At 40.7% G+C, this 22,165-nt stretch overlaps 1 protein-coding gene across 6 annotated transcripts in view; it reads left to right on the top strand.

The window, feature by feature from the left end:
• The first annotated feature begins 6,186 nt into the window (after positions 1-6,186).
• MCM9 (minichromosome maintenance 9 homologous recombination repair factor) overlaps positions 6,187-22,165 on the top strand; it is an 85,388-nt gene continuing 69,409 nt past the window's right edge. For 4 of the 6 annotated variants that reach the window (XR_011422629.1, XM_070225467.1, XM_070225469.1 and 1 more), the window contains exons 1-3: positions 6,288-6,543; positions 9,182-9,500; positions 15,696-16,012. Coding sequence is in view for 4 of the 6 variants with exons in the window: in XM_070225467.1 (XP_070081568.1) it covers positions 9,197-9,500; positions 15,696-16,012 (621 nt within the window). In the remaining 2 variants the exon portion in view is untranslated. Of the gene's footprint in view, positions 6,544-9,181; positions 9,501-15,695; positions 16,013-22,165 lie in introns of all 6 variants that reach the window. The other 2 variants (XM_023650980.2, XR_011422630.1) reach the window with 2 other exon arrangements.

Genomic DNA, 22,165 nt, shown 5'->3' with positions numbered 1-22,165 from the left:
TTCCCCATCCAAAATAAATGTCCCTGCTTCCCTTTGTTCCAGGATGCCATGACTCTGGAAATGATTCCTCATGGTCTCCTATTTGCTGCAAATATACTTTACTTTGTGAGACAACCACTTCTGGTGGACAGTCTGATTTAACTCGCCAGGAGGGAACCCACTGTGGTTTTGGTAACAAACTGACATCAAATTATGAAATCTGAGATAACCTATGTTATGGTCATCTCCTCTGACCATTTCATTTCAAGCAAAATGAAAAATTTCCAGGGCCAGCCTGGTGGCGCAGTGGTTAAGTTGACACGTTCTGCTTCAGCGGCCCTGGGTACCAGTTCAGATCCCAGGTGTGGACATGGCACCACTTGGCAAGCCATGCTGTGGTAGGTGTCCCACATATAAAGTAGAGGAAGATGGGCACGGATGTGAGCTCAAGGCCAGTCTTCCCCAGCAAAAAGAGGAGGATTGGCAGCAGATGTTAACTCAGGGCTAATCTTCCTCAAAAAAAAAAGAAAAAGAAAAAAATGAAAAATTTCCTCAGAAAGCTGCTTTTAATTGAATCTATTTTAACTTTTAAAATCATTCTTTACTAGGATTCCAGAGTTCCATGTCATAAAGCATAGCTGAAGTAATTTTGGCTGGAACACTTTCAAAGCAGCTGTTGCTATCACCCACAATGGCCAAAGAATAACCACAGTCATGCATCCCTGAAGCACCTCTTTAGAGCTACATGACCACCTCGTGTATGATTTAACTGCAAAATGTCCTTCCAGAAAACGAAAATTTTCTGTGTAGCAATGTTATAAACCAATTACATATTGTAGAAAAGTCACTGAATATTCAGTCATTGAATAACCACTATGTGCCAGTTACTGTTCAAAATATATTTGTAGTTATGTGAAGCCACTTTTTTCTACTAATGATTTTAAAATAGGACCACAATTCATGTTTCTTAAAAAAACGTTATCATTGGGGCTGGCCCCGCAGCCGAGTGGTTAAGTTCGCGCGCTCCGCTGCAGGCGGCCCAGTGTTTCGTTGGTTCGAATCCTGGGCGCAGACATGGCACTGCTCATCAAACCACGCTGAGGCAGCGTCCCACATGCCACAACTAGAAGGATGCACACGAAGAATATACAACTATGTACCGGGGGGCTTTGGGGAGAAAAGGGAAAAAATAAAATCTTAAAAAAACAAAACAAAACATTATCATCAATAGGGGAAGTCTGTCCTTCTATTGACTATGACAGCTAGGCATGCATCAGGTTGATATCCATCCACAAAGATAATCTAGCAATCAGAACAGGCTTTAAAGTGCTCTGGTAATAAAAGATCTTTACTCTGTAATTTACTCAAGTTAGATGTTTAATAAAATGAGTTATGGCAAGAGGAGTTCTAGGCCCCAGAATTGGGTGGGTATATAGGCCCCACAAAATTATAGGCATTTGGGGGCTCCTGAGAACTAACAGGGATCTGTGCCCAGGGAATGAATCAGCAACACTTTTGTTTCGTCTAAAAACTCCCCCTACAAACACCCCTTGATCCGCTGGGCTGGCCCCTGGAGCTCATGTTGAACTATATGACCTGACTACAGCTAAGTGGACTGGAGATCAGCACAGAGCTCTAACTGGGCAAATCTGATCCTCTCATCAAGAATTTGGAATTAGGGGGCCGGCCTGGTGGCGCAGTGGTTAAGTTCGCCGGTTCCGCTCCTCCGCAGCCCGGGGTTCGCCGGTTCAGATCCTAGGTGTGGACATGGCACCGCTTGGCACGCCATGCTGTGGTAGGCGTCCCACGTATAAAGTAGAGGAAGATGGGCATGGATGTTAGCTCAGGGCCAGGCTTCCTCAGCAAAAAGAGGAGGGCTGGCAGTAGTTAGCTCAGGGCTAATCTTCCTCCAAAAAAAAAAAAAAAAAAAAGAATTTGGAATTGGGTCCAAAGAAAGTTGAGTTAGTTTCATCATATAGCTGCACCTGCAAAATGTAACCCTGGAGCTGCAAGGCCACCGAGTCCAACTTAACCGAGGAGTAGAGACAGCAACCCACAGAAAGAAAACTATGGAGCAAATAAGTATGAAAGAAGAGACCAAAGACACAGAGATCCCCGATGGCTTTCAGTTCCTCGGTTAAGCTCTTCCCTGAGGATTGGCTGTGTTCCTCCTGTTTTGGCTCCATAAGATGCTCAGCATCCTTATAGTAATGTTGCTTAAGCTATTTTGAGTTAGTTTCTGTTACTTGCAATCAAGAACTCCTTAAAAACACGTACACTGGGAAATAATATCCACAGATTTATCTTTATTAATCCAGCCAAAACCGTACCCTCGTAATGGCATTTATTTTACTCGTTATGCTGAAGCTAAGTTTGTATTAAGATTTAAACTTACATTCATGAATAGTTTCCATCACACTCAGTTTTGCATATTGTCTTGCTGACTTTAGCCAGGTGTCTTTTCACTTCCCAGGAGTTTTAGGTAACCTAGAAGCTGAAACAATGTGATATTCCCATTTGTACAAGAATATGACAAACAGATTGATTTCTTTCTGTCGACAACTTTTTAGTAGGAGATGAAGAGGGAAACTTTTTCATGGGAAATTGGGAGTGTTCAAAAAGATCTTCAGGCAGCTGCCTTCATTTTAGTTTTTTATAATACCTTAATTTCACCAATATAGTTACCAATGGGCTCAGGAATTCTTAAGTTGAAAGTTAAGATTGAGGGGCTGGGGGCCAGCCCAGCAGCATAGTGGTTGAATTTGTGCACTCCACTTCGGTGGCCCAGGGTTCGCAGGTTTGGATCCCAGACATGGAACTACACACCGCTCATCACACTGTTCATCAAGCCATGCTGTGGAGGCATCCCACATATAAAATAGAGGAAGACTGGCACAGATGTTAGCTCAGGGAGAATCTTCCTCAGCAAAAAAAAAAAAAAGAAAGAAAAGAACTGTACTTGTCAAGCGTCTGTCTGACATAGATATAATAAGGATCTAGTGGCAATTTTTATAATAAATCCTTAAATGTCTTATCTTTAGACTCAAAAATAGAATATAAAGAGCAATTCTAATAAATGTCTCTGCATCACAGAGAGTTCATCTTGCACACCCCCTGAGGTTGAACACTGCTGCCTCAGAGTACAAATAAAAGTTTCCCTAGGACTTTTCCTATAACTTGCTCTTCCAAATAAGAGATTATAAATTATTGGAGTCCAAAATTTTCTCTTTGCTTCACTGAAGAGCGATCCATGGGAAAAAATTCTTCCAAAGCATATTCTCTTTATGAAGGATGTAGCAACACCATGCCCTGGCACTGAGATCATCAAGAGAAAAAGACATATTTCATTTGTTGAATTGAGAGCAGGCCTCAAAACAATAAATGTGCTCTCTGGAAGGAAGGATATAAACATTAGGCATATTAAATATCCTTGTTAGGAAGCCAAATCTAGACAGAAAGGGTCTGTGAGTTCAGTATGGTCCTCTGAACACTCCCTCAGTTTAAAAGGGGTCCATCCTTTTCTGAGGAGGGACCTAGAATCTATTAGGTAGCATGGTTTGAGTTCACAGAGCAGGAAACATTGAAAAGAGGTCTGTGAACCTTGCCAACTAGTCTCACAATAAAAAAATGTAAAAATAAAAAGTCAAAGGGTGAATTGAATTTTTTAAAAATTAAAGTCATGTAAAGACTAACATTTCCAACATTTATTGCATACCTACAGTGTGTCAATGACTGTTTTAGGACTAGAGATATACTAGTGGGAAAAAAACCCCACAAAAATCCCTGAGCTGTGTGCTCTGTGGAGCTCATATTCTTGTGGGAAGATATATACACACACACACACGTATATATATGATAGATAAAAATAAGTTAAAAACACATGTATATTGTCAGATGGTGATAGTGATAAACACAACAGAGAAAGGGGAGGGAAGACAAGGGGTACAAGGCAGGGAATAGGTGTGGAGCAGCTATGAGGGGAGTGACCCAGATAGATAACTGGGGGATGAGCATTCCAGGCAGGAGTGACAGCCAGTGCAAAGTGCTATGGCCAAAGAGAACCAGGACTGTCTGAGGAACAGCACTGCTGCTGCATTGGAGCGAGCAGAGGAAGAGAGAAGTGGGATATGCAATAAATGGATGAAAGTATTAAAAGTTTAAAAAGATGCTTAAAGACTAAAACAAAATCATAAAAACAAAAATTTTAGTGATATGACAAAAATTCCACTCAACAAACAGTATTCAGCATCTACTGTATAGAAGGCATTGTTTTATGGGTTTCAAAACCAAAAAATATTCCTGCTCGTGTTTTAGCAGAATGTAAATTGTGAGATAAAATGGAATAAAAGAAGAGAATACAAAATAGAACAAACCTAAAAATTAAGAATTATTTTAAATATATGGAAATATTAAATTATTTACAATAATTTTAAACTACACAACTAAACATTTACAGAAATAAAACAAGATAAAAGATTTGAATCTACATAATTAACAATATGAAAGATTAAGTGGTAGAGGAACATGTTAAGTAGAGACATGATAGAAAATATTTTGTAAAAGACTCAAATCTAACTTCTAGAGATGAAAACTACAGTGGCTGAGATGTAACATACATTGAATAGGATTGACAGCAGATCAGACACTGCAGAAAAAGGTGAGTGAATTTGTGGACATAGCAATAAAAACTATCCAAAATGAAACAGGGAGAAGAGTCTAAAAAATTCAACAGAGTATCAGTGAGTTCTGGAGGGCAATGTCAAGTAGCATAATATATGTATAGTTGGAGTCCTCAAAGGACAGGGGTGAGGGAAGCAGAAAAAATGAAAGCCAAAATATTTTCCAAATTTGATGAAAACTAGAAACCCACAGATCCAAGAAACTGAACAAATCCAAAGCACACAAAATATGTAGAGAAATACATCAAGGCGAATCATAAACTGTTCAACCCAGTGGTAAAGAGAAAATGTGCATGGAAGAGCACTGGAAATTGTAACTACATGAATAAACATGTATGATTATTTTCTTGTTATTTAAACCTCTTTAAAAGATAATTGAGACTTTTCTGGTCCTGCATGTAAGAAGCTTGAAAGTCACTACTCCATCATAAGAACAAGTAAAAAACTGAAACCCTGAAAAATCAAAAACTCTTCTTAGATCCATAAGAGAAGTGAGGTTACAGGGCCAACTACTACCCCACAAACTGGAGACAAGGGTCATACTGAGAATCACAACTTACCAGAGAAGAAACTCACGAGCTGAAAACCCCCACAGGAACTGGTGCCGGGGCAGGGAAACCTGAACTGTAATGACAAATTACTGAAGACTCAGTGTGGGCACGTCTGAAAAGATGAACTCCAGAGGGACCACTCACACTTTTGTGAGTCTCACCAGGTCCTCACGGTGAATATTAGAGAAAAATTCCTTTGTGCTTCTGGCAGATGTTAGGGAAGTGGAACCATTTTGAAATACACCAGGGCATTCTGCTCTTCTTAACATGGTCTACCCTCAGGTGAAACTATTTAACCAGAGTCTAACCTGCTGGAGTTTTATCAGGGCCTAATCGACCTGGGGGAAAGGAAATCTCCACCTCCAGCTGGCTCTAAGTTTAAACTGACTTTAAACTTCATGTGGAAACACAAGAGCCCAAACAACTTTGAGAAAGAAAAAACTGGACGCCAAACACTGTCTGATTTCAAGACATTAAAAAGCTACAATAATCAAGATACTGTAGTATTGTCATAAAGATAGACAGATCTGGCAACAGAATAGAAAGTCTTAGACCTACACATACAAGGACAACTGATTTTTGACATAAGTGTAAAGGCTATTCAGTGGAAAAAGAATAGCTCTTTCAACAAGCGGTGCTAGATATCCATACGCAAAAAAAGTTTCAAGATCCACACTGCACCATATACAAAAATTAGCTCAAAATGGATCAAAGGCCTAAATATAAAATCTTCGTTCTAAAACGTCTAGAAGGAAACATAGGAGAACATCTTTGTGGTCTTGGGTTTGGCAGAGTTCTTAGACCAAAAGCACGATCCATACAAGCGCCCTGAGCCGCCACAGAAGTCCGCTCTTTCCATTCCACCTGGAGCCGCCCGCTCCGGTCTGTCCCCGCCCCGGCCCCGCCTCACCCCGGCCCCGCCCCTTCTCGCCCCGGCCCCGCCCCTCCTCAACCTCGCCCCGCCCCTCCTCACCCCGGCCCCGCCCCTCGCGTCGCGCCGAGCCTGGCTGGGCGCGCGCCCGCCCGCTTCTCCACCCGGAAGAGCCGCCCGAGCCGCCCGCCAAGTTGAGGCAGTGCGCGGCCCGGCGTCCGTCGGGAGCCCGCGCCGGGCTGAGCCGCCCGTGTGGCGCCTATTTCGCCCTGGCGCGAGGCGGGCCCGCCGGAGTCTGCGCGCCCCCGCGGCCGACGGCGCCTCGGGCGGCCCCGCGCACGCGCCCCGCCCCGCCCCCACGGGCCTCCTCGCGCCCCTGGGGCCGCCGCGCGACCAGAGTTCTCCGCGCCCCCCGACCTCGGGAGCAGTGCGCCCCCGGGGACTTGACCCTGCGCCTCCGCCGGTAAGTGACAGCCGCTGCCTCGTTTCCCCGCTCTTTTTTTTTTTTCTCCCGCCATTCGTCCCAAGTCTCGCCCACATCTGGTGAGTTCCAAAACTGTTCAACTCCGGGGCCGGCCCGGCGCCGTGCTGCCCGGGAGCCGAGGCCGGGCATGGTCAGAGCCCTGCGAGGCGTGGGGGCCGGGCTGCGTCCGGAGTCGGGAGTTTGGAAAGCAGTCCTCTGAGCACGTCTGTCCCCTTGTGTTCCAGCGCCCGGGGACAGCCGGCTGGTGGGCGGGCGGGAGGGGCGCGGAGAGGCCGCGGGCGAGGGCGGGGCGGGGCTGGGACGCGGCGCCCCGGGGCCGCCAGGAGGGGGCGGGGCTCCGGGCAGGTGCGGCGGCGGAGGGGCGGGCGGCGATTCCCGGCGATCCAGCTGGAAGTCTCCGCTCAGCCATCTGCAAGTCGCCGCTTATCCGTCCGCCTAGCATTTCTTGTGGGCCTTTCCCTTTGGTCAAGAGGGTAAAGTAGCACAACATGACTTTATTTTGACCTCAAATATTCAATAAGAAAAAGAAAGAACTTGTAAGTCGTAAAACAGTAATTGTGGGCATGTTTATAGGGTTAGCAAACTGCTCAGAAACATTTTGATCAGTTTTGCTCAGATACTGAAAGTGAATGCTGTTTTTCAGAAGATGCTGTTTCAAAAAAGACGAGGTGAAATTTAATCTGACCCTAATTTGAACCATGAATTCTGCAGCTGCCCCCTTCCTGCCCAAATTCAATATGCATCTATAGAGTCTTAGAGATTCTCTTGTAGCCACTCTTGGAAGTGCAGGTTGGTTTGTTTGTTTTTGTCAAAGGTCGTATCCTGGAAATATCTTTTGATTAGTTCCCTCCTAAGTGCTTTTTCTGCTTTACACTTGGCTGAATTTGTCTTACCTAACCAAAACAAATTACTTATTAATGTAGAGGCCATAATCGACGTACACTCATTCTCCTGGATATAGAGATACTCACCTCTTAATCTCACACTGGCCTCCTGTAGTTAGGATTCTTGGCCTCAGTGTGGTATGCTTTCCATACTCCTTTCAAATCTTCCAGAATAGTCATTCCTGGAGAAGGCAAAATATTGCTAAATAAATAGTGTGACATATTTAGGATGCTAACTGTGACCTTCATAACAGTCTTCTTTAATCATCTTTCTAGTTGTTGAGCCTAGTACAATAAATGTTGGTTGAATGAAATAAATCAGATTAAAGTACACTTGTCCTCCGGTGCCCTCTCTGTTTCCAAACCAAATAAGAGTTTCTTAGATGATTGATTTAGACAGTTTATTGTAACTGCCCATTGCCATCTTTGGGATTGTCACCCCATTTAAATTTAATCCTTCTCTCCTTTGTGCTCCTATTTGTATTGCATTTTACCACTGTTGGAGCACTGTTTCATTTGATCTGTCCCTTGGTTCTCTGGGGGCATAAAGGACCTTTTATTGTGCTTTTCATTTCCCAGCATCATGCCTTCTATGTGATAGATATCTGCGTATATACGTGAAAGTAGAATGGGGTAGGCCCTTTTAATCTGTTGATACAATTTAAAAAAAATATATTGCCAAGGGAATGAGATAAGTGAAGTAATGTAATATACTGTATTTATTTTCAATCCTAGTTATTTATCATTTCAAGACCAATTTTCCTTTCCTCCTCTCAGTTTGTCTGGTTTCTTCACACTGTTGACAGCTGTTTTTGCAGAAGCCAATAGTTTTCCTAGGTTAGGAGGAGAAAATAGGAAACAAATTCACCGCCAAATGTAAATTTATGAAGCCAGTCTTTCAACTAATCAAGTCGAACCTGGCTAGCAATCTGAATAGTAGTGTGTATTCCATTTATGTAGCAGAATGCACGTGAATATGTGTGCGTGTAACAAGAAAGAGAATGAATAGAGAGAAAGGTATGTTCTTTATGTGAATCAAACCTAGAACCATGACACTTTCAAAGAACCCTAACAGGAGTAACTTTATCCAGGACTGGCGTTTAAGATTTTATACTTGAGAGTGTATGTGTATGTGGAATGTGGTTATAGAAAAGGCAAGGGCCTTTTATATATGTTATAGGGTTAATGAGGACGAAGTTTTGGGAAAAGATGTGGGAAAGGCATTGGACTGTTTTGGATTTCATTAGTCAGTACCAACATAATTCTTTGAGATTTAACTTCACTCACTTGAAAAATACATTTACTGGGGCCGGCCCCTTGGCTGAGTGGTTAAGTTCATGTACTCCGCTTCAGCGGCCCAGGGTTTCACTGGTTGGGATCCTGGGAGCAGACCTAGCACCGCTCATGAAGCCATGCTGAGGCAGCATCCCACATAGTAGAACTAGAAGGACCTACAGCTAGAATATATAGCTATATACTGGGGGGCTTTGGAGGGAAGAAGAAAGAAAAGGTCGGCAACAGATGATAGCTCAGGGCCAATCTTTTAAAAAAAAAAAAATTTACTAAGTGACTATAACAGCTAATTCAGATCTAATAAAAATTTGAATTCAGATAATATTTTGAGATTATGGTGACCCAACGTCAGGATGATTTGCAACCAGATAATCTTTTTTGTTAACTTGTGTCTAAGTCTACAATATCAAAGTATAATATGATCTTTTCTCTTTCTTTAGTTACCTGGATTCAAGATGAATATTGATCAAGTTACACTGGTTGGTCAAGTGTTTGAATCGTATGTTTCGGAGTACCACAAGAATGATATTCTACTAATCTTGAAGGAAAGAGATGAAGACGCTCATTACCCAGTTGTGGTTAATGCAATGACACTTTTTGAGACCAACATGGAAATTGGAGAGTATTTCAACGTGTTCCCCAATGAAGTACTAACTATTTTTGACAGCGCTCTGCAAAGATCAGCCTTGACAATCCTCCAGTCCCTTTCTCAGCCTGAAGGTGTCTCTATGAAGCAGAATCTTCATGCCAGGATATCAGGTGAATCACTTAAGGATTTTACTGCCATGTTATTCTCTAGGAAGATTTTGCGAAATCCTAATACTTATTGAATTCAGAGTACTAAGAAATAATTGATATTTACACTTAAAAATATATCCATTGTGTAGTTGATAGTCACTTTTAGAGCCAAATAGTGATTTTATACTGTTTTCTCTGGACATTTGGAAAGCTGGGGTACTAGCCATGCCAGCTGAGAGGAGGGAGAATATGTGGAGACAACAGTATATTTATGTGCACGTATACCCACATGGGGGTATAAAATTGTAATTAAAGCAGCTTTGTGAGCTTTTGTTATTGGTAACAATAAAATAATTGATAATACAAAGATCTAGAAAAGTGGTAGATGATAGCCAGTGATCTTCAGAACTATTATGGGAAATTCATTATTTTTATGTATCAAATTTAGCATTGTGTTGGCCACCTGTTAGGCACCCAGTAACTTTTTGTTGAATGAATGACAGATTAAGCATCTTAATTTTTAAGAAACTGCAGTGGAGCAATCAACTTGTGGTGGCAAAGCTGTGTCTTTGAATTCCTGCAGTTTATAATTAAGTTGGAGAACACATGTTCCATTTTGTTTAAAAATAAGTATTTATCTTGTAGTACATTTCAGAAAGGTGGGGGTTTATAATTAACAAAACACTGTGATTCTGTGGGCAAGGAAAAAATTTTCCTTTACCCTTCTTCGTTCTTTGATTGGCCTAATAATTAAGTTGACATGAGACAAATTAACAGGAGTAAAACAAATTTAATTACATACATACAGGAACCCCGTAAGAAAATGAGACTCAAGGACAAGTTGAGCAATTGAGACTTGTATGCATCCTGAGCTACGGAGTGGGATAGGGGCCTCGAGCTTCCACGGGGAGGAGAGTAATTCATAGAACAATAGGAAGAGCAGGTGTTTGGTAATTAGGTGTTTGTCCTGCTGTACAGATAGATCATTCAGATAGAAAGTTTTCTCTGATAACAACTCTCTTTCTGGGCCAGGCCCCCTATCTAAATTGTTTTAGGTATTTAAGAGGAAGGTAAAAGTTTCTCTTGACTCTACTGGGTCTTGATTGCCTTCAGCTCAAAGTGATCCACTTGCCAAAGCAGCATATCTTGGGATCACATATTCTGCTTCCCCTCAATTCCAAAAAAGTTAGGAGTCGCTATAGTAGAACTCCTTAGAGACAGATTAAGATTCCGAAAAAGACCAGGCATTTGATTTAATTAAAAAATAGTATCTGCAATTACACTTACTGGAATAAAATTATGAAGATTATAAATCTTTATGCATGAGGACACTAGATACTCTCTAGCAAGGATCAAGAAGAAATGTTCCCTTTTAATAAAGTTGCAAAAGGATTGTTAAAAGGGCTCTAGTTAATGTTGTTGAAATGGTATTTAGAAAATGGTTTTAGGTTGTCCTTATGTTTAGGTACTTTTCCATGCTCAGTGTAAATACTAAAATTTTGTCTGTCTAGGTGACTCTCTTGGTTTCAGTGAATTTAGCCTATTTTTTCAGTTCTTCTCTGAAATGGTAAATTGCAAATTATGTTACTACTATGGTATCATTCATTCCACAAACATATTGTGTGTAGGCCATTCCTAGACTCTCGGGAAACCAAAAAGAATATGGTATATATAGTCCCTCATCTAAAGTAACTCACGGCTGTAGGGGAGATAGCTGTATAGTCAAATACTTAGCAGTTGGGGTATGTGTGTCCAGAGATATGTGTATATGTGCATATTAAACATAATTGTAGGGGCTGGCCCAGTCACATAGTGGTTAGGTTTGCTCCCTTTGCTTCAGTGGCCTGGGGTTCATGGGTTTGGATCCCGGGCACAGACCTACACACCATGCATCAAGCCATGCTGTGGCAGCATCCCATATACAACATAGAGGAAGATGGGCACAGATGTTAGCTCATGGCCACTCTTCCTCACAAAAAAAACAAACCCACCACATAATGGTAAAGTTGCTTAATGGCAGCTTTTGTGTTCTGTGATGCATGCCTCACTCAAGATACGTGCAAGCTATGTTAGCTCACAGAACAGGGAGTGAATTCTCCTAGGGAGTTCACTGGAGGTTTCAAGAGGAGAAGGTAAGGCTAGGGAGAGGTGGGGGTGTCCCAAACAGACTGAACCAGTGATGGAAATAGTCTAGTTTTTAGTATATTGCACCTCCATCTTGGACTCCAGGCAAGGCATTTAGTTATTAAAGCCCAGGATGCCTCTGTGGTTCAGCCTCCTTTGGAATGTAAGACATTTTCCAGTTTGTTTTTCCTGGATATGAATTGTTCTTTGTCTCCTGGGATTTTGATTAGCCTATAGTTTACTTACTATTCCCAATGGTTTTTTTTTTTTTTCCTTTTTTTCCCCAAAGCCCCCCAGTACATAGTTGGATATTCTTCGTTGTGGGTCCTTCTAATTGTGGCATGTGGGACGCCGCCTCAGCATGGTTTGATGAGCAGTGCCATGTCCGTGCCCAGGATTCGAACCAACGAAACACTGGGCCGCCTGCAGTGGAGCACGCGAACTTAACCACTCGGCCACGGGGTCAGCCCCCTCCCCAATGGTTTTGATGAAAGGTGTTCAAATACACAGTTAGCATCAAAGTAAATGAGAAAGAAAAAAATAACATTCCTGTGTTATTTCAAGTAGTGGTTCTCAAACGTTAATGGGGATCAGAATCACCTTTAGGGCTCCTGAGAGCAATGATTGCTGGGCTCACCCATGGAGTCTCTAATTGAAGAGGGCTGGTGTGGGGCCCAAGAATTTGCATTTCTAACAGCTCCCGCTGCTGCTGCTACTGCAGGTCCCGGGACTACATGCTGAAAACCACGGACCTGAAGTAATTGATATGGGCATACCTCTAGCACAGATATGGACATATCTCTGTCCATTTCAAAATTTCTTTGTTTTATCCGTGAATGAGTCAGAGAATGATAAAGGTTTTTTGTTCAGCACTAATGGTGGCTTAGTGTCTGATGTATTCCGAGCTTCACCAGGATAGTTGAAGAGCACACTAGTAATATCTATAGTAAGATGGAAAGATTAAGATAAATTGACATTTCTGTCAAAACCCTTTCTCTTAGCCTTTTTTAGTGCTAGGATTTCAGTTGTATATGGTCAGTTTTGCTTAACATTATGTTGCCTTTATCTTTGTCCTTTTAAGTTTATTTAAAAATCATAATAATATGAAATGAAAGAAAAGAATCTGAAGACCAAGAAATATACTCACCTCTATTACTCTTTTCTTAAAATAATAGTTATTTACTATACAAAACAACCAGTTAATCTGTCACATTTTAGACTAATTTGCTCAATGCTAAAAAAAAAAAATTTATCCTAAAAGGTACCAGATACATGACTCAGTAAGATGTAAACTGCTCTTTTGTTTCTAATTTGAGAACATTAAGGATGACATATTGCCCTGTACCATAAAAGTATACAAGATAATTAAAAGCTAATTTTCTTAGGAAAATTGGTTGTAAGTATGTTAGACACAGGACCCTTGCTGGGGTTGAGCAGCAAGGGCTTCACTCATCCTGGCCAGACTTATGGAGGAACACAGAGTTGGTGAGCAGGTGAGGGACCCTTGAAACTGAGCCGTGCCTCCCTCCCCCTCCCACGTGCCTTCCTCCCAAGTTTATAATCTCTCCCCAGCACATCACCTTATGCAGACTGAAATAAAGCCAGTTTTGTGTAGACTTGTCATGACCCAGCATGCATAGGCCTCGGTCATCATTTGCAAGGAAAAGAACTCCCTGGAACCAAGGAGTACCTTCCTTTTTACTCTTCCTGGCAGAAGATTCCTCTGACATAAAAGACGTCATTTAGGCAATGGTGCATTCAGTTGACCGTTTTGCTTGACTATTCCATGTGTGTATGTATGTGGGTGCTAGCCTGGACTTAGGGAATTTTTCTTGCAGCAGGGAAAACTTGAGTACACTTTTCCTGGCTGAGTGAACTGGGGAGAGTTCTCCAGTCAAAGTAGAAAGAGTGTCTAAGGAAAGGTACAGAGGTGAGGAACCCCATGATATACACAGAAAAATTAAAGCATTTTGCTCTGGACTGGGAGATTGGAGGCCAGATACAGTAAAGGTAAGGCAAGAGAGAGAGGGAAAGCCCATTCCCCCGTCTCCTTTATTGGCTAATATTTTCCTTATCTCAAAGTGCTCAATAAAGCACTGGGCTGGGCATAGAAGGGCATGAGAAGGATTTCAAGAAGTGACCCTTCCCTGCAGGTATAAAATGGTTAAGCAGCAATGCAAAGCAGTATGTGACTAAGGCCCTGAATGAGTGGCACAGGCAGAAAGTGATTACGAATGTCCCTGTCATGTTGCCATAGCATTGGAGAGGGTCTTGTAGGGTGTGATCTAAGACCAGAAGCCTGAGTCAGTGATAAGAGAGGTTAGGGCATTTCTATAAAATTAGAGGAGGGGATGGGAAGTTTGGTGACTGTTCCCGAAATGTAAGTCCTTTCTATTCTTGGGGTAATGATGTATACACATTAATAGAACTATGGGATTGAGGATTAAATAAGTGGTTTTTCTAGGTTATATGTTGAGAAAGTTATAGCATGCAGAAAATGCAGATATGTGTATATACATAAATTTTTGCCTGAATTTCGAGAGGTTCAGGGCTTTCCTAAAGTCCAGCCAAGGCTTCTAAACAAGAACCTTGATTTAGATGAGACATTAACCTGCATCCTGAGGTCAGTGAGGATGGAAAAGTGTCCAAGATAGGGAGATGGGTAAGCCATTAACTGAGTCAGTTCTGCAAGGCACATGGTAGTCAATCAGTAAATATCAGTTGAAAGAATAAATAAGGAAATACCATTTTTGGATAGAGGGGGGCACAGAGAGTGGAGGGAAATCATGACTACACTTTTGTTGTTGTTGTTGTTGTTGTTGAGGAAGAATCCCTGAGCTAACATCTGTTGCCAGTCTTCCTCTTTTTGCTTGAGGAAGATTGTCGCTGAGCTAGTATCTGTGTCAATCTTCTTCTGTGTTGTATGTGGGACACCACTACAGCATGGCTTGATGAGCAGTGTGTAAGTCGGCTCCCGGGATCTGAACCAGTGAATCCTGGGCCGCCAAAGCAGAGCATGTAAACTTAACCACTACACCACCAGGCCGAGCCCATGATTACACTTTTTGATATACTGAGTTTGCAAGATGATATCTAGTTTGAGACAGTTGGTAGACAAGAGGATATTTGGATACAGAACTTAAGAGACAGATTCTGGCTTAAAAAAAAAAAATAGACCTGGCGCTTGTTGCTATACACATGGGAACTGAAGCCTAGGATGGAGGCCACCCTGTCAGAAAGAGAATGCAAGATCCAGGAGAAGAAAGTTAAAGTATAATCATACCTGTTGTGGTTATTTCTCATGAGCTTGGCAAATGTGATAGATCTGTCTTCAGTGTGCACGCTTATCAGGTTTTGGAGCTACGAAATTCTGAAGACAAGACAATAGATTATGGGACAGGAACCAGCAACAAATGCTACCTCTATAAAACTGTTAGGAGGCAGCCTTTGACCAGCACAGCCAGTATCTCTCTACTCAATGGTGCAGTGTAGCCAAACATGAGAAAGAGGATATTTCCGCATAAAAATTTTCCTTGGCATTTTGCACATGTTTATTAATTGTGAAAAACACAAGGGTTTTAAAGGATCAAGTGATGCTCCACTGTCAGATTTATGTATTAATAAATTCTGAACCTAACTAAAAAAAGGCAGTAGCCTTCTAGCACTGGTGGACTCTGTGGTCATTATGCTACCATCTCTTTATCACTCAGCTTTGTGGTTTATTCAGAAAGTCATCACACATCAGTTTATGTGCGGCATGTGGCAGTATATTCTTCATTGAATGTGGTTATAGTTGTATACTGTATTTAGATCCCACTGAGATCGACCTCAAATGAGAATCAGTCCTTCTTTTAACCCTGGTTATTATACCATCTAGATATGTACTTTCAAAAATGAGTCCATTGATAATTATTTGAAATAATTCTCTTCTGTTTTCTTAATTGAGTTGATCAGATTTTTTCTAAAGTAAAACACAAAGATTTTTTTCTGAAATTATACTTTCTCATTCAGGAAATACAAGAATATATTGCATGGAATCAAATTCCAAAGTATAAGTCGATGTGGGTTTTTTTTTTGTTTTTTCTTCATCAGGTTTGCCTGTCTGTCCTGAGCTGGTGAGGGAGCACATCCCTAAAACCAAGGATGTGGGACACTTTTTATCTGTCACTGGGACAGTGATTCGAACAAGTCCGGTGAAGGTGCTGGAGTTTGAGCGGGATTACATGTGTAACAAATGCAAGCACGTATTTGTGGTCAAGGCTGACTTCGAGCAGTACTATACTTTCTGCCGGCCGTCCTCGTGCCCCAGCGTGGAGGGCTGTGATTCTTCAAAATTCACTTGCCTCTCAGGCTTGTCTTCATCTCCAACCAGCTGTAGAGATTATCAGGAAATCAAAATTCAGGAACAGGTAAGTAAATGAGGAAAATAACAAATTTGAAGAAGTGTTTTTCAGCTGTGGGCAAACTGCTTAGGACTAGGGAACACAACAGATTACAAATGGAACTGGTGTCATCATTTTGTGAAAGATCAAGCATGAAACTTGCACATACGTCAATATAGTTTTTAGAGACCATGAAATAATCATCTTTTTAGCTAGAGCATAGGCAAGAGGGTTGTGGAATAAATTAATAATTATGTTAAAATTAAAGAAATGAGTATTTAAGTAGTTCAAACTAGCTGTTCTTAACTAATGGTTAGGAGAAAATTAAATGGGTTTAACTGGTTGTCAAACATTGGAGTGGGCAGAATTTGGGGTTTTGGCCCAATTTTATTTGCTGTGCCAAATCAAGTATTTGTAAACACTCTTCAACAAATGAGAGTGAGGTTGATTGCCTTTACTTGCAGTTTGAACACAAAGGTTTATTCTCTCATCTAAAATAAGTAGGAGATAGGCAGTCCAAGGCTAGCATGTAGGTTCCTCAGTGTTGAGGACTCAGACTCCTTCTGTCTCTGTACCATTCTTTTTTTTTTTTATTGAGTTATTGATAGGTTACAATCTTGTGAAATTTCAATTGTACATTAATGTTTGTCAGTCATGTTGTAGGTGCACCACTTCACCCTTTGTGCCCACCCCCCACCCCACCTTTCCCCTGGTATCCACTAAACTGTTCTTGGTCCATAGTTTTAAATTCCTCATATGAGTGGAGTCATACACAGATTATCTTTCTCTCGCTGGCTTATTTCACTTAACATAATTCTCTCAAGGTCCATCCATGTTATTGCAAATGGAATGATTTTGTTCTGTTTTGCAGCTGAGTAGTATTCCATTGTATATATGTACCACATCTTCTTTAGCCATTCGTCTGTTGATGGGCACTTAGGTTGCTTCCACGTCTTGGCTATTGTAAACAGTGCTGCAATAAACATTGGGGTGCACAGGACTTTTGGGATTGCTGACTTCAGGCTCTTTGGATAAATACCCAGTAGTGGGATGGCTGGATCGTATGGTAGTTCTATTTTTAGTTTTTTGAGGAATCTCCATACTGTTTTCCATAGTGGCTGCACCAGTTTGCATTCCCACCAGCAGTGTATGAGGGTTCCTTTTTCTCCGCAACCTCTCCAACATTTGTTGCTATTAGTTTTAGATATTTTTGTCATTCTAACGGGTGTAAGGTGATATCTTAGTGTAGTTTTGATTTGTGTTTCCCTGATGATCAGCGATGATGAGCATCTTTTCATGTGCCTATTGGCCATCAGTGTATCTTCTTTGGAGAAATGTCTGTTCATGTCTCCAGCCCATTTTTTGATTGGGTTGTTTCATGTTTTGTGGTTGAGTTGCGAGAGTTCTTTATATATTAAGGATATTAAGCCTTTGTCAGATATATGACTTGCAAATATTTTTTCCCAGTTAGTGGGTTGTTTTTTTGTTTCAATCCTGTTTTCATTTGCCTTGAAGAAGCTCTTTAGTCTGATGAAGTCCCATTTGTTTATTCTTTCTATCGTTTCCCTTCTCTGAGAAGGCATGGTGTCCGAAAAGATCCTTTTAATACTGATGTCAAAGAGTGTACTGCCTGCGTTTTCTTCCAGAAGCCTTATGGTTTCAGGTCTCACCTTTAGGTCTTTAATCCATTTTGAGTTTATTTTGGTGAATGGTGAAAAAGAATGGTCAATTTTCATTCTTTTACATGTGGCTTTCCAGTTTTCCCAGCACCATTTGTTGAACAGACTTTCTTTTCTCCATTGTATGCTGTCAGCTCCTTTGTTGAAGATAAGCTGTCCATAGATGTGTGGTTTTATTTCTGGGCTTTCAATTCTGTTCCATTGATCTGTGCACCTGTTTTTGTACCAGTACCATGCTGTTTTGATTACTGTAGCTTTGTAGTATGTTTTGAAGTCAGGGATTGTGATGCCTCCCGTTTTGTTCTTTTTTCTCAGGATTGCTTTAGCAATTCGGGGTCTTTTGTTGCCCCATCTGAATTTTAGGATTCTTTGTTCTAATTCTGTAAAGAATGTCATTGGGATTCTGATTGGGATGGCGTTGAATCTGTAGATTGCTTTAGGTAGAACGGACACTTTAACTATGTTTATTCTTCCAATCCATGTACATGGAATGTCTTTCCATCTCCTTATGTCGTCATCCAATTCTCTCAGAAAGGCCTTGTAATTTTCATTATATAGGTCCTTCACTTCCTTAGTTAAATTTACCCCAAGGTATTTTATTCTTTTTGTTGCGATTGTGAATGGTATTGTATTCTTGAGTTCTTTTTCTGTTGGTTCATTACTGGAGTATAGAAATGCTACTGATTTATGCAAATTGATTTTATACCCTGCAACTTTGCTGTAGTTGTTGATTACTTCTAACAGTTTTCAATGGATTCTTTGGGGTTTTCTATGTATAAGATCATGTCATCTGCAAACAGCGAGAGTTTCACTTCTTCCCTCCCTATTTGGATTCCTTTTATTCCTTTTTCTTGCCTGATTGCTCTGGCCAGGACCTCCAGTACTATGTTAAATAAGAGTGGTGATAGAGGGCATCCTTGTCTCGTTCCTGTTTTCAGGGGGATGGGGTTCAGTTTTTGCCCATTGAGTATGATGTTGGCTATGGGTTTGTCGTATATGGCCTTTATTATGTTGAGGTAGTTTCCTTCTATGCCCATTTTGTTCAGAGTTTTTATCATAAATGGCTGTTGGATCTTGTCAAATGCCTTCTCTGCATCTATTGAGATGATCATGTGGTTTTTATTCCTCAGTTTGTTGATGTGGTATATCACGTTGATTGATTTGCGGATGTTGAACCATCCCTGTGTCCCTGGTATGAATCCCACCTGATCCTGATGTATGAGCCTTTTGATGAAATTGCTGAATTCTGGTTGCCAAAATTTTGTTTAGAATTTTTGCATCTATGTTCATCAGTGATATTGGCCTGTAGTTCTCTTTTTTCGTGGTGTCCTTGTCAGGTTTTGGTATCAGCGTGATGTTGGCCTCATAGAATGTGTTAGGAAGTATTCCATCTTCCCTAATTTTTTGGAATAGCTTGAAAAGGATAGGTATTAAATCCTCTCTGAAAGTTTGGTAGAATTCCCCAGGAAAGCCATCTGGTCGTGGGGTTTTATTCTTTGTGATGTTTTTGATTGCTGTTTCAATCTCTTTCCTTGTGATTGGTCTGTTCAAATTGTCTGCCTCTTCTTGAGTGAGCTTTGGGAGATTGTAGGAGTCCAGGAATTTATCCATTTCCTCTAGGTTATCCATTCTGTTGGCATATAGTTTTTTGTAGTATTCTCTTATAATCTGTTGTATTTCTGCAGAGTCTGTTGTTATTTCTCCTCTTTCATTTCTGATTTTGTTTATTTGAGCTTTCTCCCTTTTTTTCTTTGTAAGTCTGGCTAGTGGTTTGTCAATTTTATTTATCTTCTCAAAAAACCAGCTCTTTGTTTCATTGATCCTTTCTACTGCCTTTTTCGTTTCAATAGTATTTATTTCTGCTCTGATTTTTATTATTTCTCTCCTTCTGCTGACTTTGGGCTTCATTTGTTCTTTTTTCTCTAGTTCAGTTAGGTGTGCTTTAAGGTTGCTTATTTGGGATTTTTCTTGTTTGTTAAGATGTGCCTGTATTGCAATGAATTTTCCTCTTAATACAGCTTTTGCTGTATCCCATATGAGTTGGTATGGCATGCTATCATTTTCATTTGTTTCCAGGTATTTTTTGATTTCTTCTTTAATTTCTTCAATGATCCATTGCTTGTTCAGTAGTGTGTTGTTTAGTCTCCACATCTTTGTGCCTTTCTCAGCTTTTTTCTTGTAATTAATTTCTAGCCTTATAGCACTATGATCTGAGAAGATGCTTGTTATTATTTCAATTTTTTTAAATTTGTAGGGGCTTGCCATGTTTCCCAACATATGGTCTATCCTAGAGAATGTTCCATGTGCACTTGAGAAGAATGTGTATTCAGCGCCTTCAGGGTGGAGTGATCTCTATATGTCTATTAAGTCCATTTGTTTTAGTTTTTCATTCAGCTCCACTATTTCCTTGTTGATTTTCTGTCTGGATGATCTGTCAATTGATGTGAGTGGGGTGTTGAGGTCCCCTACTATTATTGTGTTGTTTTTAACATCTTCCTTTAGGTCTGCTAATAGTTGCTTTATGAATCTTGGTGCTCCTGTGTTGGGTGCATAGATATTTATAAGTGTTATTTCTTCTTGATGAAGTGTCCCTTTGATCAGTATATATTGTCCCTCTGTGTCTCTCTTTACCTGTCTTATTTTGAAATCCACTTGGTCTGATATGAGAATTGCAATACCTGCCTTTTTTCCTTGCTATTTGCTTGAAGTATTGTCCTCCAGCCCTTCACCCTGATTCTGTGTTTGTCCTTGGGGCTGAGGTGTGTTTCCTGGAGGCAACAAATTGTTGGATCTTGTTCTTTAATCCATTTTGCCACTCTGTGTCTTTTTATTGGAGAGTTCAATCCGTTCACTTTGAGAGTGATTATTGATGCATGTGGACTTAATGCTGTCAATCTGTCGCTCATTATCTTGTTTTCCTGTGTTTCTTTTCCTGTGTGCTTTAGACTACCCATTTAATACTGCAATTTCTTATGCTGGGTTTCTTAGATTTTTCCTTATCTATGATTTGTGACTCTGTTCTGTACTTTATTTTAGTGTCTACTTTGAAGTTTGTATTTAGAATCTCGTGTATAATATAGTCTATTCTCTGGTGGTCTCTTACTTACTTGACCAATACTGATTTAGACCCTTTGCTCTTCCCCTCCTAAATAATTATTTTCATTTTTTATTCCAACTCGTCTTATTAATTTGTAGTTAGAGTGCTAAGATCGTCCTTGTTTTGGTAGTTTCCTTATTTTTACCCTAATGCTATAGTTGAATATTTGCTATCCTGTTCTGGTTCTATCCATCGGCCTCCCTAGTCTGTGGATTGTGTCCCCTTTCTCCCTTTTTTCTTTTTTCAAGTATGAGAGCCTTCTTGAGGATTTCTTGTAATGGAGGGCTTTTAGTTACAAATTCCCTTAACTTTTGTTTGTCTGGAAAAGATTTAATTTGTCCCTCATATCTGAAGGAAATTCTTGCTGGATAGAGTATTCTTGGCTGAAGGTTTTTATCCTTTAAAGCTTTGAATATATCACTCCATTCTCTCCTAGCTTGTAGGGTTTCTGTAGAGAAATCCGCTGACAGTCTGATAGGGGCTCCTTTATAGGTTATTCTCTTTTTTTTCTTACTTCCCTGAGTATTCTTTCCTTATCATTCCTATTTGCCAACTTTACTATTATGTGCCTTGCAGTGGGTCTTTTTACATTAACAAATCTAGGAGATCTAAAACCCTCCTCTACACACATTTGTCCGTTGATCCCTAGATTTGGGAAGTTCTCTTCAATAATTTCGTTAAGCACACTTTCTGCTCCATTTCCCTTTTCCATATTCTCGGGAATTCCTATGATCCTTATGTTCTTACTCCTCATTGAATCCATTATCTCTCGGAGATTTTCCTCATTTTTTTTAATTCTTAGTTCTCTTTCTTCCTCTGTCTGGCGCCATTCAGCCTGTCTGTCCTCGATTATGCTGATTTGCTCCTCTATGTTGTCTACATGGGCATTCAGGGAATCCGTATTCTGTTTTATCTGGTCCATTGTGTTTTTCATCTCAAGTAATTCTGTTTGATTCTTCTTTATGATTTCAATCTCTTTTGTGAAGTAACTCCAGAACTCGGCTTGTTTCTCTATCTTTCTCTCTACCTCATTGAGTTTTTTGATTATAGCTGCTCTGAATTCATTATCACTTAGTTTACCTAATTCCAAGTCCTCAGGACTTAATTCTGTGTTTTTATTGTTTTCCTTCTGGTCTGAGGCTTTTATAAATTGCTGGATGGTAGAGGAGCGGTTTTTTCTCATGGTGGTAGAATTCAGTTGCAGTTACAGCCTGTCACCACTAGATGGGGGTCGAGAGCAGCGTGTTATGAGCTCTCCGCCTTGGGGCAAGATGGCTGCGCCCACTGGCTTTGTTAGGGGGGAGGGGCTGTTACTCACACGCGCCGGTCTGGGTTCAGATCAGTTCTGTTCTCTGGTCGCCCAAGGCCTTTGATTTATAGGGTCCCCGCGGACAGAAGCTTTCC

The sequence above is a fragment of the Equus caballus genome, chromosome 10, assembly GCF_041296265.1.
Source record: "Equus caballus isolate H_3958 breed thoroughbred chromosome 10, TB-T2T, whole genome shotgun sequence".
NCBI classification, from domain to species: Eukaryota; Metazoa; Chordata; class Mammalia; order Perissodactyla; family Equidae; genus Equus; species Equus caballus.
The sequence above is the reverse complement of the archived record's forward strand: the minus strand, read 5'-3'. Positions and strand labels throughout refer to the sequence as shown.